Source organism: Solanum dulcamara, chromosome 12 (assembly GCF_947179165.1).
Source record: "Solanum dulcamara chromosome 12, daSolDulc1.2, whole genome shotgun sequence".
In the NCBI taxonomy this organism is placed as follows: Eukaryota; Viridiplantae; Streptophyta; class Magnoliopsida; order Solanales; family Solanaceae; genus Solanum; species Solanum dulcamara.
Genome location: NC_077248.1, coordinates 4,436,247 through 4,454,032, shown reverse-complemented (window position 1 = coordinate 4,454,032; position 17,786 = coordinate 4,436,247). Strand labels below are relative to the sequence as shown.

Here is a 17,786-nt window from a genome sequence, read left to right as displayed (position 1 = left end):
TTCCTTCCCCAAATCCTCATCTTTTAAACCCTAAAGCAACCCATTAACCCTAGTTCTCCTTCTTCCTCCTCCATACACAACTCGAATCTCCTCCCCGCCCCCCTACCCACGTCGCCTCCGCTCCGTTAAGCAGCCATGGGTCGTGTCCGTACAAAAACAGTGAAGAAATCTTCACGCCAAGTCATTGAACGTTACTACTCAAAAATGACCTTAGATTTTCACACAAACAAGAAGATTCTAGAAGAAGTTGCTATCATCCCATCCAAGCGTCTCCGCAACAAGATCGCTGGATTCTCCACTCATCTGATGAAGCGAATCCAAAAGGGTCCCGTTAGAGGCATTTCTCTTAAGCTACAAGAGGAAGAAAGAGAACGCCGTATGGATTTTGTTCCTGATGAATCTGCTATTAACACTGAGAGGATTGAAGTTGATAAGGAGACTATTGACTTGCTTGCTTCAATGGGTATGAGTGAACTACCTGGTGTTGTACTCAAGGAAGAGCAGACAGTAGCTATAGCTGCACCTGTTGGTGGATTCGGCGGCGGCCGTGGTGGATTCGGCGGCGGTCGTGGAGGTCGTGGTGGGTACTGAGATGGGTTTGTTCGTGTTTTTTACTTAAATGTTCGTTTTTGTTGTTATGAGAAGTGATTTTTACTGAATTGTAGCTTGATTTTTATCTGATTATGGGTTTAAATTTGGGATTTTGTGAACCAATTTAGTGTTTTGAACTCATGTTACTATGCATTTCTGTTTATGAATGGAATATTGCAGAATTAAAAGGTATTTCTATGCTTTAATACTTTTGGTTATCGCGTAGTTTCGTATTTTTTTGTGTACGACTATATGTTGCTAGATTTGTTTGTATCTTACTACATTGCTGTCGTTGGCTCATTATATTCTTTATTTTCTCCGGATCTCACTTATGGAATTGCTGTCGTTGGCTCATTATATTCTTTATTTTCTCCGGACCTCACTTATGGAATTAACGGGCTTTGGGTTATGTGCATGTTATGTTGTAATGATTCACTTCTCTGCTTGTCCAATTTGGTGTAAACTAAAACTTCAATTTTTGTGCCAAGTTCCAATTTCAAGATTTGCTTATCTAAGCATTATAGAATTTACTTGTGTTAGCTCTGCAACAGATTGAGATGAACTCAAATATAATCATCAGACATCACTAGATCCTTTAATGTCTACATTGGTACCATTTCTGTCCATGTTGCATGTTTTCTTCTTTGAGCAATTGGTTAATCATTGGGATATGGATGTGGAAACTTTGTGCAGAGTCTTAGGAAGATATTCTGCACTTCCCTATCAGTATTCTATCATAGATGGATAGCGAATTTGTTCATCCATGATTTCCTTTTTGTTTGTTACGAGAAATCTATCAATCAGTTTTGATTTTTTTCTCTCTTGATTCTTCATGTATAGATTCAGATTTTCCCTATGCTATTCTAGGAGTCTCTTTCTTTTAATGTATGGCATCGCCATTTCCTTCAGATAGCAGCCAGTAATTCTGAACTTAATTTGAAAGACATACTTCTTCTTGCATGTCCATGTCATTTGTCCTTAAGTTCAGAATGTTGCATTCTTATAGACGTTTTTAATATCATACAAATGCTATGACATGTTTGAACTCAATAAGGTTCAACAGTCTTATATTCACATAAATGTTGCAACATACTAAAAACATGAATTTTAAGTTGTTTCTTTCCTTGTTCTTTAAAATTTTGTTTGAAATCACTAAGGTTCAACAGTCTTATATTCACGTAAATGTTGCAACATACTAAAAACATGAATTTTAAGTTGTTTCTTTCCTTTTTCTTTAAAATTGTGTCAAGTAAAACTATGACGAAACAAAGTGCATGAGATGGAGCATGTTCTATAGAATGTGAATTGGTTGCTGTTGACCCAAAATCAAAGTTATCGGCGAGTCCAAACAAATCGTTTCCAAGTTTGGCCATTCTTTAAACCCCCAAAAATTGTCCTTCTAACTTTATGAATCGTGTAAATTCACAGAAGAAAAGCAAACATAGAGTAACAGGTTCTTGGCCAATGAAGCACTTTTCAGCATGCACATCTAAGGCATTTTATGTTGAAATCACCTTAAGAGCAACATTTGCTGAATCTGCATACATTAAAATGATAATTACTATTAACAATGATGGGAGAATGGCTTTAAGTAATGATTGCAAAACCTTAAATTACACTCTCGATTCTATTTACGCATACACAGGGTTTGAGCATCTATTGATTTTGCACCCACTTTCATTGTAACAACAAAATACATTATTAAATTACACGCAAGACAGTGATCTCTTGAATTTGCAAGCCAAACCGTGCTAATTGGGCAGAAGAAGTGAGTCCAGGAAAACAGCAAGTGCCTCAACTTCAGATAAGTCTGAGTGGACGCAGCCCACAGGCACATCACTGACTTGAATTTGCAAGTCCAACCATGTTAAGCATATGGCGATCCTCTTTAAATCTTTCTAACACGGTACCTTGAAGTCGATCCTGATTATCTGGAGCTCTTTTTATTGCAACTCCCCAGCATTCTATCACTTCTGGGAAGATTTGGTGGGTCTTTGACAAGCTAGGACTGCCAAAGGTAGTGCAGGTGAAAGTATGCCCCTGGTCAAAGTTAGCTGAGATGAACAAGCCGAAGTGGTGAGCTCGTCCTCCAAAACCAATGCCATTGGGAATGCTCTCAGAACTAAAATGTATAGCACACTGCCGAAAGATAAGAGCTTGAATATCTTAGTAGTAGTTCGATAGTCGATGAATAAAATTCCAGTTAGCAAGTATAAATTGTTTCAACGTCTGAACATCCAGGCTAAAGGAGTTTATATGAACCAGGAAAATTAGCATCAGAGAGGACTTGGAAACATGTTGATACATTTCTGCCTCTGCCCAAGTCTCAGAAGGCAAGAGAAGAATGACAGACCTCAAGCTCCAAAATCCAGAATCTGTCAAGGATCTTGGTGACTGCTGGTCAAAGTGAGATGATCACTTACTATTCTAAGGCAATAGGTATAGTAACCAATAGCAACGAGTTGCAACTTGAGAAATGAAGAATACACGGGATAATAGGAAAAATGAAGTTTTGGAGAGTTGGAGGAACTTTGAAGTTTTGAAGACGGAGAGGCCTTCTCGAACAATACGAAGTGCATCCATTATTTATTTTGACAGCTAATATGGATAAAGTAACTGATATCAAAAAGTTCAGAAACTTACCCACTGTAAATTAGAGTTCGCTCCAGTAGGACGGTAAACCGATGCCTTTGGGTATAGCTGGAAGATGAAAGACTTCATGTCCCCATAAAAGTCAGCATGTCTCTCCCATGGCTGAGATGCATAACCACCGTAAATATAGCCTTCTTTGTCTTTAATTACCAATAAAGATGGTCCTTTGTCATTTCTGCAGTTCACGTAGGGAGTTAATACTTGGCTCAAAAAATTGATAGTAAACACACTCAGACATAGAAAGGGGAGGACAAAGTGATGGCATTTATGAATTAGTTGCGCCAAAATTTATCATTTAGCTACTACAAGAAACAAGGCTACATGCAATATGGTGTACGGTCCTGTGGTGGGATTCATGTAGCTAAATAAATGACATTTCTGTGTGGGTGTCAATAGCAATTTCAAGTCTTCGACAACAAATTCTTGAGTCATCTTTGGATTCCTTGTATTGTATTATAGACGCCTTAGTAGTTTCTTGGTTAGTTTGAGACTCAGTTATGCAAAGTTTATGAAGAAAACAATGAGTGATTCTTGAAACTTACCGAGGCTACATACCCATGTAGAGGGTGTAGAAATGCCTGTAGGCTAGGTCTAAGTAGGAAAACTCCACACACAAGTCACAGCAGAGCAGGGGTAGATAAGGGTGGCGCATCTCAAGAGGAGAGTGGTGTGAGCCATGGGAATTATGCAATGCCCTATCACCACCATAAATAAAGATCACAGCTTTTTAGAGGATGGATCATGAATATGACACTCCACTCATATATTAATGCAACTGGCAGATACCTTTAACCTTCCTAAGGGAAGCATCTATAATTATACAATGCGGTTAGTTTTGCTGGGAACCTATTGGAGAAATGTGGGTTATACTATCTTGAAATTTCAAAGTCCATTGAACTAAAGATACTTATGTAAACTTTGCAGCTGATCTCATGGCATTTAACCTTAAAACTATTATTAAAAAAAACAATTAAAATGGCATCTAATAGCAAGTTGTGCAAGTGGATGTTAGGATAAACTGACAGATATAATATAAGCATATTCAGTGATCTAATAAGCAGAGAAATGTTCTGTCAAGCACCAAGTAATCATGGAAACAAGGTGACTAACAATAAAATATTTACCAAATTATAACTAATTTAAAGATCTCAATGAGATCAAAGATAATGATAGTTAATCCTCAATAAGAAACTCATTTCTAATTAAGCAGGAAGCCACTCACGAAATGTTCCCCAGGAAAGTACTGAAACTTAGGCCATGTACTGTACTGTGATACAAAAGTCTCCATTCATGCAGCTCGTCTTGAGGGAGGGCCCCACCTATATGCCAAGCATATTCCTTTCTTAACAATATTACAGCAGGATCAATGTTTTCTGGGTATTCTAGCATAGGAACCTCAGAGCCTGCAAAAAAATACTAATAGATTAGTTAACACTGCTTACCACCTACCTTGACTACAGTTTTGCAACTGGGAAAATAATTCACCGTTTTTTTTGTTTTTTGGGGGTGGGGAAGTGGAACGAATATTATGAATACAGAATAAACAGATTTCCTCGCACAAATTTAAATGTGTATAACTGAATATTCTAGAGTTGCTATAAGTAAAGTCATGGTTACGAAGGAGCGAAGCCAAATCATCATTCACTAACAATCAACTAAATTACTGTGCTACAGCTCCTTTTGGTGTCTCAAAATGAAAAAGGACTTATTTAAAAGCATCTCTGATGAGGTTATCATTAATACAAATTAAAAAATGAAAACTCGTTGAAAAGACTTATAGCAATATGCAGAAGGAAGATCCATGAATTCGAAAATATGGGTGCACTATTACGACGAGGTGGATTAAGGATGTAAATTTGACGGGTTTCAACCTTTAAGTTCTTACCATTGGATCTATTACGCTTTTTGAATTATAGGTTCAAAGCTAATTATTTTTATATAGTTGCATATGTATCTATATTTTGTGTCCAAATTATTGAATCAGTTGAACTCATTGGCTATACGCTATATCCTTCACTGCTACTAATTTTAATTTACATATATATTTTTACGGCGACAAAAGGAGAACAGGAATTTCAATGTGTCATACTTGGAGATTTTGAAAGAACAAACTAAACACAAAAAGAAAGAAAAAACATATTTCATTAAAACGCAAAGGCATAGAAAAAAGTAAAATATAACAAGATAGACATAGATTTTGAACCCCGGCCTCACTTAGAGAGGTGTACCCAAATACCATTGCACCATATCACACTTTGAGCTTGGGCGCGCACACATATATTTAAGTACTTTTAAATAATTTTAGCATTCCTATACATGTGCGCATGAACCCAGGCTCCCCACCTAGATATGCCATAGGCAATATGCTTAAATTATGTTTTAGTACTAACATCAAGATTGCCTTTTTAATATGATATCATCACAATGAATTCTTCATTTGTTCTCTTATTTATTGTTGACGCCGCTTACTAAAATTCCTGTGCACACCATTGGTTATGAGAATCCCCGTAACAGCAACTACACCAGTATATTTAACAACTCCAGCATATGCATGATAACATATAAGTTTCAAAGAAAACACAAGTAATGTCTATTACATGGAAAAGTCAGTATCATGCCTAGTTGTCATAGAAGTTTCAGCGAATATAGAAGTAATGTAAGAAAAGCTAACATTTAAGCCCAACAGAAATTCAGCCAGTAAGCAATGTCCAATATGTAGAAAAGACATTCCTCTTATAGAAACTACAAATGAAAAGAAAAAAAGAAGTGTAAATACAGAATTAGAAAACACAAGATGACTGTAAAGCAGAAACCTGAATCACGTGGAGACAACAGAGTTCCGAGAAACTTCCTTACTGATGGAAGACGGGCACACCAGCTTCTAAATTCCTCAAAAGACATACAACTTTCAGCGCATTTTTTATCATCAGTTGTTAAATTTGCAGCATTGAGGAAAATGCCGAGAACTTCCCTCTCTGAACAAGGTTCAGATTGATGGCCCTCATGAGAAGGTATATTTCTGAGTACTGCAGTCAAGACAGCTTCAAGATCTGATCTGCAAGTTGATTTCATTGATGTATTTACCACCATAAAGGAGAAAACAATACTGCTGGTTTCTCTTTTATCTTTCTCTTTCTGGTATTCAATAGTACGGGTATCTATATAAAGAAAAAAGTGGATCCAGAACTATGTTTAATCATAATGAAAAATTAGATGTTTAAAACCGAACTAATCTGGGGATATTTTACCAGAGCTTCAATGAATTTATTTAACATCCAAGTTTAGGTAGTCAAGCTCATAAAGTGAAGAAAAAGCTTCGCATTATACATATATGTGTTCCATATAAAGAAAAAAGAGAAAGAGAAAAAGAAAAAGAGATTCTGGAAGAAATGAACCTTTCATCTGACAACAACTACTGAAAAATTAAATTACAGGAAACAATCTGTCATCTAATGCCAGATGATATGCCCTTTCCAATTATTTGTCAGATCCTCTGTACATCCATATCAGCTTGCAACGATGATTTGTAGGTTTTTCTCACACACACACACCAAAAAAAAGATTAAAAAAAAAAAGAGGATAGCTTCTAGTTCATTGAGAGCATTCAAAGAAGAACTCATTTTTCTTCGATTATAGAATATTATTTTGCTGAAATAGACCACGGAAGATACCCCAAAGGCCAAAGGCATGGTCAATTACATTTTATTCAACAAGTGTATGTACATGCTACTTAATGTTTATCAATTAATGTGACGTGATTATGTTGCCTATCTTGAATAATAAAACTGGAACTTCCTCCTTATTCCTCTTGTTTTTCCTCCATGGAGATCCATTCTCAGAAATAAAATTCTATATCACTTCCAAGTTCCACCTCAAAAAAGTAGGGATAATTTTTAACAAAAAAGGTCCAAACCCAGATGTTTCGAGTACAGTGAACAAACAATACGAGCCTATACAGTAAAAAGTAGGTGCAGTATGGTTGCCTCATTCAGAACTTAAATATTAGCATTTTCTTCACAGAGTGTAATGCTCCGGCCATCCTCCCTTCTTGTAATTCTTTTACCTGATTATTAGAGAGGAAATATAGCACTATCAAAGACAACCAACAACACTTGACTCCCCAACTAACCTGATGGTTAAATTTGTATCAAATGCTTGCAAAGATGGAAAAATAGTTAAAAGTTTGCAAAACACGCTTATTTGTACTTCTTAGGAAAAGCGCACCTGCAGAAGACAGCCAAGGAAGGGAGTTGAGAGGATCAATTATTGTAAAGCTTAACGGAAGAGGAATAACCCAGGGAGTGTGAGGAGGCTATAGAAAATAAGGTCTAGTATGTACCTATTAAAAAGAGTGATCATACTAAGACAACTGCAGGAAAAGGAACAGAATGACCAAGGATGACTAGAAGAAACAATTTTGGAAAGTCTGATAAGCGGTTTATCATGCAGAACTTTGCATAAACCAAGATACGCAAAACTTCCCTTGGAGAAAACCAGCCTGAGGGAACTGGATTTATCATTCCACCATCACTCGATTAGAGAGGGTAAAGGAAGAAAAAAGAAGTCGTGAATATCATAAGATGAGCAGGACAAAGACATGTTGGGTCTTTGTGAAAAATGTTACACACATAACAATCTCGACCAACTTCCATATAAGCTTTTAATCATAAAATGCATGCCTTAAATCCCTATTTTTTCAGAAGCTTGCATCACAACCTTTTTCGAGATATTCATTCGCTTGCCAGTTATATTAACATTTGACTAGTCTTCATTGACAGCTTATCTAGGAATTATGGTCAGTCATTCTTTTACTAAGATTCCTCCTCTCCGTAACATTAGCATCTTGATTATGATCATCTTCTCAACATTACCATTTTAAAGTAGTCCAAGAGATGCCCCCAGGGCTCTGGTCTCCAGTAGTAATAAAATCGCAACAAATGATGTGTGATTTAGGCACACATCATGGTTTCGAACATTGTCATTTGCCACAGATAAAAGCTCGAAATTTAAGTCGAGAAGGGTATAGTAGACCATCATCCACCAAGTTTCGAACCGTGTGCCACTAGGCATCAGGGATTCTTCGTTATGAAAAAAAAGTATACTAGAGATTCTGATATGTCCAATGCGAGAATCTCACAAGTCAGTTCAATACAAACAAGGTCAAAATTAAAAGGAATGTATAAATTATCCCTGGTCCTCATAGTGGTGGAAGGAAAATGAACTGCCTCAACTGTGCAACCACCCTCGATTTTCACATTAAACGTGTAACTTACCTTCACCTTACAGTATATTTTTTTTCTAATGAAATCCTACTTTACAGTATTTTTTTTTTTCTAATGAAGTCCTTCACCTTACAGTTTTTTTTGTTTTTTTTTTTTTTGGGGGGGGGGGGGGGGGGAGGGAGAACAGAATCTATGGGAACAAGTGAAAGAGTTAATTTTAAATCCAACTAATGGCAAGTGTACCCCTTGGCTAGTACTTTAAGGAGAGGATTCTCACTAAAAATAACTGCAGTTTAGCACATAAATCTTCAAATAGCTAGTCCAACCTTTTACCCAAAATGTGATCCCCTCACGATGTCCGACAACCCTCTATGCCTTCAACCAACCTACAGTAACAACCTCTGCCAGTTGTTTTCGTAGGTATAAAGTTTGAGCTGGTGAAATTGTCGATTCCACTATAAGTTAGTTTGGACTTTTTAATTTTAACCCATGTACCAAGACAGGTAATTGACAAATTTTGAAAGTCGAGCATAGTTACATGTGAAAAACTAAATCTAGAGGGACCAAAGTATACATAGCCTTAAACATATCAAGGTTTATTGTTCTACCTTCCAACAACGCCTTCATCAAAGACATCTAACAACTGATAGATAAACTCTTCAATATCAGCATTTGTCCCTTTTTCATAGGTTCCCTGCAATATAAAAAGTGGAACCACACACCATGAGTTCATATTTTTCATTTATTACTCGCAATAGAAACTTCACAGGTAGAGAGATACATGTCCACCTTTATGCAGCAAAGGGTAATGATTATCAGAATGAATTACAGTTTACATATATAACACCATTCTCTGCAATTGTGTTCTTCACTCTGGTTGTCTAGAAGGAGAGCATCTATATGCTGGTAGGAAACTTGAAATGGCACACAAGGAGAAGGCATGAATTTCTAGAGAGTCCTCAAATTCCAGGAGAAAAAGATATCATCATAGAGGTTTATTATGGTTGTTTTAGGGGTATGATGGACACATGAAAGCACCATAGCCAGCAGTTGATTAAGTGTTAAGTCTTCTGTTAAAACATCTCTTCATTCCATTAAGCTAGACCCTAGCTCAGCCATTGAACTTATCCAGTGAGTCCTACCAAAGTAAGTAAATCATGTTTCAGTCATTACTACCCTGAGTATCGGGACTGCAGTTGGAGCTTCCAATGGATCATACTGTTAGCTCCAGGATTTTAATGATGACAACAATCTTGTCCTTGAAAAGAGTATGTCACTAATATGGTGAAGTTTTGAATGCAGGTACAGCAATATGCTAATGAAGATCTTGTCAACTATACGCAAGTGAAGAGCCAGTACAAATCAATCAAGACTTACCAAGGAAACTATTCTATGATTGACTGAAGAAAAGGATCGGTGGAGTGAAACTAAATATATCCTGCTGCCAAGAATCAAGGAATGAAATTCCCGTTGAAGGGAACCAAGAGTATCTATGCAAGGGATGAACATGTTGTCGCTTTTTCTTTTCATGATAAGGTCAAGTTTGACTTATAAAGTACCAAGAATGTACAGAACAGTACATGACTCAATAACATACCATTACAATAGATTATCAAGTGACCCTTCCTTAGTCCTAACAAACCCAAAGTCCATACTGCAGTTACACCAAAAATATAAGTTATGTGGACAATAATTATTAATTCTAGAAAGGAGTCTCATTTTTCCTTCAAAGCAAGCATTCTTCCTCTCCAACCAAATAGTCCAATAAATGCATAAGGGAATAGTTTTCCAGATCTGCTTCAAATTTATTGAAATTTCCAGTACTCCAGTCAGCCCCTAATCTTCGAAGGGACCCATGAATCATGATACACCAATAGGCAATAATGTTCGGAAATAGCTCCCAGCATTGTCTTGAACTCCCACCCACCCACCACCCGATTCACACGCACTTGTATTTTCACACCAAGATGTTGCATTCGGTGTTGGTGATCCAGTGAAAACCGACTTAGCCGTGTTAGTGGTGAACGCTTTGAGAAACCACATAAGACTAAGCAAAATATTTGTGATCTGAACCAATATAAAAATTCCTTTTCACTTCCATACTTGATTAAAATGCAAAACTAACAAGTGTCTTCCGTAGCTTCTAGAACTCAGTTTTCTGTACACTAAATCAGGGTAAGACACACACACACACTTGTCTTTTCACATATTGCATGATGACAACCTCTACATCTCTTCCATGCTTATCATTTTGCATTCCTTTGGAGGTCCTATATGCACTAGCTTGGAATTCAATCTTATAAAAATGGAATTTGCACTCAAATGCAGTAAAGATGTAACTTGCATTTACTTCTGTAGATCTTATCTCTACCTCTAAGTCCCATGCTCCATCCTCCAATAGCTTGTCCTTGAATGTTTAGTGGTTTAAGCCTTTTAGTGTGCACATTAAAATCTGGTTGCATATTTCTCTTTTCAATTTTCACTCCTTTCTTTCGCTCTACATGCAAGAGCACCAGTCTCCTTTGGATGGTTAGGTCTTCTCCTGGTATAACATTGTCGTCCTTAAATGTGGCATTGTCACTTCTTTTAGTAAGAATGAAGTTTATATGTCTCTGGCTGCCTCCTCTCTTAAATACCATCAAATGTTGTTCTCTTTCTTCAAAGTAGGTGTTAGCTTAAAGCCTAAAAATAGATAACAAGCTAATGCAAACTTTAAAACCTTCCCTTCTCCATTGCTTGTACCACAAGATTTGTTATGTACTCAGTTTAAGTGTCACATATCTAACCATGTATCCATTCAAATCTCCTTGTACAGACATTTGTTGGTCACCTAGAATCCCTTGTACCAATGGATATATATTTTTTCAAAATTTAGTTCTTGTTTCCTCATCTAATTCTATTTGTGAAGCCTATGCACTAATGATACTTTTTGTTTTCTTTCCCACACTAAGATAATCCTATCAGCAATTTTTTCACTTCTGCAACTTTATCTTTAGCTCTCGGTTCTACATGATTTCCAACCTGTGCCTACTTTGATCATCTCACAAACCAGAATACCAAAAATTATAGCTTGTTTTGTTCATCTCGTTAACCTTCTCTCCTTTCCACCAAGTCTCTTTATAGACATGCAATATAGTTCTTCTCCTCCAGTCCTCTTTAAGGTAGACATTGATTTTATTTACTTCTTCGTACCTATCAGAAAAGATTCTTTGATTTCCCTATAAATCAACTTATGGTCCAACAACCTATTCGAAATTGACTCTCTTGGACGAACATATTACTCTATTCATCCACTATGATGGAAATATCCTCATGGTTTTTCTATACTTAGCATGATGGGCTTGGCGTTAAATCCTTTCTCATCTACCATCATATCCACATATTGTTTTGGTGGAACTAATTTCTTTACCCACATCCGTGCATGATGTGAGAATCCTTGGCTATACTCCTTAATACCAGGAGGCAATAGAATGGAAGCCCTAGCCTATTTAACGCCAAGCCCATCATGCTAAGTATAGAAAAACCATGAGGATAAAGGATTCATCACAATTGATTATTTCTTTACCCTAATCCTGAACCTAACAGGGCTAACACAACCCTCTTTTTTCAACCTTACTTGGAACTAGATGTATTCTGCGAGCATACGTAGAAAACTCATATGTAGTTTTCATATTGTAGATGTACTTCTTTTTCAAATACAATGTAATAACATCTATCTAATTCCTTGTATGTTGAGGTTGTTACTAGTCAATAATGTTCATGATGTTGTTATTCTTTTAGAGTAAAGGGCAAAGTATGAAAATTGTTCGTCCTATTATTACAACAAGGTAAGATGTGACAATAATGAAGGTGGATCATATGATACTCTTGAGCTCATACCCGAAAATTCATGAATAGGTGTAGGAAAATGTTCTTTTATAGTATTGGTTATAGGTTTAAGCCGGGAAATAGTCCCCTGCATAAATGCAAGTAAGTCTGCATACAATAAACCTACCACAGTTTGGTCCTTCAGTGGAACCCACCCACAGAGGGAGTTTAGTGCACCAGATTGTCCTTTTTTATGGCCGTGGTATTCGACCAGCTTACGTGCAACTTAAATAATCCATCAACATACAATACTATGGATGGAGTGAATTCAGATACTAACTCATATAAATTGCAGATTAAGTTATATAACTAAAAAAGCTATAAGAAAAAAAGATACAAAAAAATAAAATAAAAAATGGATCTTTACCCAAATAACCGGTCGGATTCATGTTTACTTTTACTAGCCAGTATAAATAGATTATACATGGTTATACATATATTATACATCTGCCAGCTATTTTAAGTTTATGGGGTTGAGTGGGCAGCTATTCAGGTTAATTCTTCACTGAAGGCCTATGTATACCATCAGCTCAACAAATGAGAAAACTTTAGGGTAACTAGTTCAAGACACAGTGGAATGAGACCAAAAATACTTACTTTGGCAATTACAAGGTCCTCAAATGTAAGTTTTTGATCCTTACGTTTCTGGGTGACCAAATCGAACATTCTATCACCCAACGGCCCTTCAACTCCGATATACGCCTATAATGTACAAATGCCCAATTTATAATTTGATTGTAAAAACCCAAAGAAGATACAGAAAATTGACAGAAAGTACCTTGAAAACAGAAGGAGAAATGTATTTTCCATTGCTTTGAGATTGTGCAGCTAGTGAATCGAACAACGATTTCAGGTCTTCCAGTTTCCTCTCTGTGAAGGCTCTACAAAAAAGAATTAATATATGCTGTTTGAGTTCAAAATTGATCAAATAATATTCAACTGTGTAACCATTTTGAATTGTTGTTATAGAGAAATTGCCTCTTGGCTAAAGCAAAGCGTGGATTCGTGGAATTCGTCTGAGAATTGCCCATTTTCTGCTCTTCCCTTTTCCCTTCAAGCTAAACGCGGCAGCAAGTAACAGTTTGCTGATATTTCAAGGGAACACAAGTTAGCGACCAAAATCAGATCGGCTAAAGATGTTGACAAGTGTGATTATTAGAAATAAATTATTACTCTCCTCCATTATGGCGTCTTTATAAATTTGAACACAATATTTAAGGAAAAAATTGACTTTTGAAATTTATAATCTATAATAATTTTTTTAATATTTATATAATTAAATATTAAAATATGATATTTTTTGGAATAGACTAAAAAGAAAAAGATGTCACATAAAATAGAATAGAGGAGGTATTTTTTTCCGAAAAAATGTTTCTCTTAATTTTAGTGATGCTTAGGATGATAAGTGTTAGACCTTCAATTTGAGGGTTTGAGTGGCTCGGACTTGACTAGAAATTTGCATGATGAATTTAGTCAAGGCTCAATAACTTCAATCAAGATCAAATTTAATTGAGAAAAGACCTTAACAGTGGCATGGCTAAGACATGCAAAGCAATGTGTGGCTAAGGCATAACAAGAACTGTACAAGGTTAAGACAAGATAAGATTGTGATTATGGCATAACCATAGCTAAGACAAATTCGTGAGGCTATGAGTTGGGCAAGGCAAACGATTTAGGAGGCTGAACACCAATGACAAGTTGTGTGGGGAAAAACCTGCGTACTGGGAGGCACATGGGCAAGGCGCGAAGCTAGGCACCAAAATGAATATTTGGCGTCAGATTTGAGGTTGCCCATGTTTGCCTCGCACATGCGTGTAAAGCTACTTAACCGTTTATGACTTGTTAGCAAATTAGTTTGAATTTGAATTTGGACTAGCAATTGGGAATGTCAACTGTCCAGGATAAGAATTTGTGTTTGACATGTGACAAGGGTGTGTGGCTTATTTATTGGCTCATGCAAACTTGTCACATGTCAGATTTGGCTTGTGGCTAATTTTTATAAAGTTGAGTGTGTTGTGTTTTGTTGTGGCACGAGTTTAATACAAAATTAGAAAGCGTGTATATGACCTTGTGTTGATTTCATATGCTTGTCTAATTCTAAGCTTTGAACCAAATTGAAGGGGAAATAGAGGGTTGATCAAAGATGTTTAACTTTTCGGTAGAGTTGAATTAAAGGGAGCCGACCCCAATAAAATAAGCATCTTACACCTCCAATTCTAAAATGGTACGATCATGTCAGTAAAAAGGTAAAATAATAAAAAAATGATGAGTAGAAATATCTTTTGAAGATTTATTAGAAGTTAATAATCGTTCTTCAAAAGGTGTACTATTATTTTTTTCACTTACGATTTGATGAAATTGTTTTTGTGTTAAAGATTTAATAATGTGAACAATATTTAAGAATTGTTTGAAGAGTACTATGAACAAGGGCAGATTTAGAAATATATATATATATATATATATATATTAAACCCTTCGCATTGGTATAGCGCCTTCCGAATTGATTCCTGGGTTTAAGATTTAAATCTCAGAGACTATGCCATGTTATACATTTAGCTATGTAATTTTTTTTTATTTTTCGGAACAACAACAAGAGGTCAAATAACTTCTCCACCCAAGGCTCAAGAGCCAAAAATCAAAACCCAAAATTCTATTATTGTTGACTTGTTTCATACATAAATTCTAAATTCAATTCAATTTCAAAATAGAAAATCAAAACTCATGCTTTATACTCAAAGGGCTAACTTTCTATTTTAGTGTAATTACTACTGTTAGTTTTAGGTGTTTTGTATCAGAATTACTATTGCATCCTTTTAAATTGTGTTTTGTTGACTTATTCACATGTTTATATTTTTATTTTTTGAATTTATGAGCAAAAAATATAAATTCACCACTACACAAGAAGTAAGAGTGAAGTATTTGTAAAAGTGAAAAGCTAATATTTATTCATAGTCTTTCTTGATATATATAGAGCTCGTTTGGATGGGCTTAAAAAAAATAACTTTTATGTATAAAATGCTTTTAGAACTTTAAAGTGCTGAAAGTTATTTTTATAAATAAGCAGTTGAGTGTTTGGATAAAAGTGCTTAAATGAGGAAAATTATGTGAATTTTAGGATTAAAAGAATAAAATGGGTAGTTTGGGAATTTAGTTAAAATATAAGGGATATAAAAGTAATTTCCATGGTCAAAGAAAATGACTTTAAACCCTTAGAAAAAAAAAGTTAGGAATCCTAACTTTTCATTTTTGACTGACTTTAAGAACTTTCTGGCTTAAAGTTAACATTAGGCAAACGGACTCATACTAGATAATTTGTTCGCGCTTCGCGCGGAACTAATCACCCTATTAACTTTAAAAATGATTTTTTTTCTAATATTCAAATACTAGAAGTAACAACTATTTTCTTTTTGAAAATTTTTAAGATATCAAGATCATTCCAACATAAATTTAAAAAATTGATATTGTTACATATCTCAAGAACCTATAATTAATGATTATAAATTCCTACTATTTGATCATTTTATCTTTTACTGCTCTTAACTTTTGCTCTCTGATTTAATTGGATAATTTAATTAATTTTTTAATATTGAATGATCTTTAATGAAATAATCAAGTGTCGTTGAATCAATTTTAGAGCATACACATATACTTGCTCAAGAACTTCATTATGTAAAGATTTATTAAAAACACGATAATTAAATTTAATGATGGATTTAAATAAGATAGACCCATTAACAAACAATACAATATACATTTGAATAAATAAAATACTAAACCAGGTAAAGCATGAGATAGAAAGGAAAAAAATAGAAGTTACATAATAGCATTGTTAAAATGTGGAATGTCTCATGACATAAAGAAGGAAATATTTTCAAATTCCATAAAACAAGGTATTTATCGCCTTTTAAAGAGATCTTGAATCTCTTATGCATCAAGATCGAATTAATCAATCTGAACAGAGACTAGTTTAAAGTGCAAATGCAGATGTTAGATTAAATTTCCTAAAATTTATAAATTTATAGCAAGAATGACACGGAAAAATTATAAATATAAGCTAAAAGATTGTTACATATAACATCATTAACAAAAAAAATCGTACAATTAGTACTAGATGAACAACCTAATAGAAATAGCTGAAAATTAATTTAATTTTGGCATTGGTACAACTAATGTTACAAAGACGATCTTCAGCCTCTATTAAAACAGAAAAAATAGGAGAGCATGTATATTCAAAAAATAACACACTGACTTAAGTTCCTCATAACTTACCTACTGAAACTCCCTATCCAGATTCATCTTTAGTAATTGACATACCTGCAATTTTCAATTTTCCAAGATGAATGTCAATTAATCACTAATTCTATCTTAATCGAAAAGGACAACAAACAACGTGCAACAAGAGTAATATGGTTATCTTCTGTTCCTAGTTCGTTACATGAGCAAAATAATAGGAGCGACCAAATTTATAAACCAACCCTTCTTTTCTTTTTAGCATCCCCCGCCTCATAAAACATCATTTGATGCTTCTGACACATATGATATGACATCAATTGTCCAACCCCTAAACAAAAAACATATATGTAATTCAAATTTCACTTCCACGATTATGAACCTTTCATTTCTCTATCGGCAATCCTAGGCCTGAGGAAGGTGATATTGAGGAAAATAAATGAAAGGATGAAAAAGAAAAAGAACTAACTCAGAGATTGCACAATTCCTAAAACATTAACATATTCCACATTTAGATCGAATTTAACTTATGTCCAAAATTCGACAATGATTTCGTGGGACATGATAATCTCAAGAAACAAAATATTTCATCAAGATATTGCTTTGCGTCTGCTTATACTCTCACTCAGAAACTGGGCTAACACAGACCCTTCCACGAAAGTACTATAAAGCTATGGAACTTGCAAATATAAACATTATACCAATTCTTGTTTTCATCTTACCATTTGCTTTAATCCTCAAACTTGTCAACATTACTATAATTACTTGGTACTCTTCACCATCCTTTGTTGCCTTGTCTCTAGCTGGACACCAGCCTCGCCTCCTTACAGAGAAGATACTCCAATTTCTCCTTTATAACATGTCACCCTGTAATACTGTAATCAAATTTCTACAGTTATTTACAGTGTTGAGTATCAAACAGTTGCTAAAAATGCTTATTACAAGCTTAAGCATGTCAAGAGAAGCCAAAAATATTACTACCCACAACCCCTAGCTCCAAGTATGATTCTTGCATTATAATAATTACAGCAAAAATACAAACAATGAGGAAAAAAGACAAAATAGGAAAAAAGAATACGTACACAGAGTTTTGAATGAAAAGGACAAGAACGGTTTCTTCTATGCCTTGACTGCCACTAATATTGAGGATCTGAGGCTTTGGGTTGAAACGGGTGTTACATTGAATTTTACTTTAAAATATGTAAATAAAGCATCAAAATTAAA

At 35.1% G+C, this 17,786-nt stretch overlaps 2 protein-coding genes across 2 annotated transcripts; one reads left to right on the top strand and one right to left on the bottom strand.

Moving 5' to 3' along the window:
• Window positions 1-783, top strand: LOC129876263 (40S ribosomal protein S17-like). Its single transcript, XM_055951646.1, has one exon. The coding sequence runs from the start codon at window positions 136-138 to the stop codon at window positions 589-591; it is 456 nt and encodes a 151-aa protein (XP_055807621.1). The 5' UTR covers window positions 1-135; the 3' UTR covers window positions 592-783.
• Window positions 784-2,106: 1,323 nt separating this feature from the next.
• On the bottom strand, window positions 2,107-13,497 carry LOC129876521 (uncharacterized). Its single transcript, XM_055951974.1, has 8 exons — window positions 13,311-13,497; window positions 13,111-13,213; window positions 12,930-13,034; window positions 9,074-9,159; window positions 6,057-6,298; window positions 4,466-4,646; window positions 3,235-3,418; window positions 2,107-2,730 (listed from the first exon to the last, which is right to left on the bottom strand). The coding sequence occupies exons 1-8, from the start codon at window positions 13,361-13,363 to the stop codon at window positions 2,428-2,430; spliced, it is 1,257 nt and encodes a 418-aa protein (XP_055807949.1). The 5' UTR covers window positions 13,364-13,497; the 3' UTR covers window positions 2,107-2,427.
• Between the last annotated feature and the right edge of the window lie 4,289 nt (window positions 13,498-17,786).

Bases quoted from the DNA above. Each gene is read 5' to 3' on its own strand.
- LOC129876263 (XM_055951646.1), top strand. From the start codon at position 136: ATGGGTCGTGTCCGTACAAAAACAGTGAAGAAATCTTCACGCCAAGTC.
- LOC129876521 (XM_055951974.1), bottom strand. From the start codon at position 13,363: ATGGGCAATTCTCAGACGAATTCCACGAATCCACGCTTTGCTTTAGCC. The intron at 9,160-12,929 runs GTAAGTATTTTT...TTTATATTGCAG, and splicing joins AGGACCTTGTAATTGCCAAA to GGAACCTATGAAAAAGGGAC. The intron at 6,299-9,073 runs GTAGAACAATAA...ATCAACTTGCAG, and splicing joins GATGAAGGCGTTGTTGGAAG to ATCAGATCTTGAAGCTGTCT.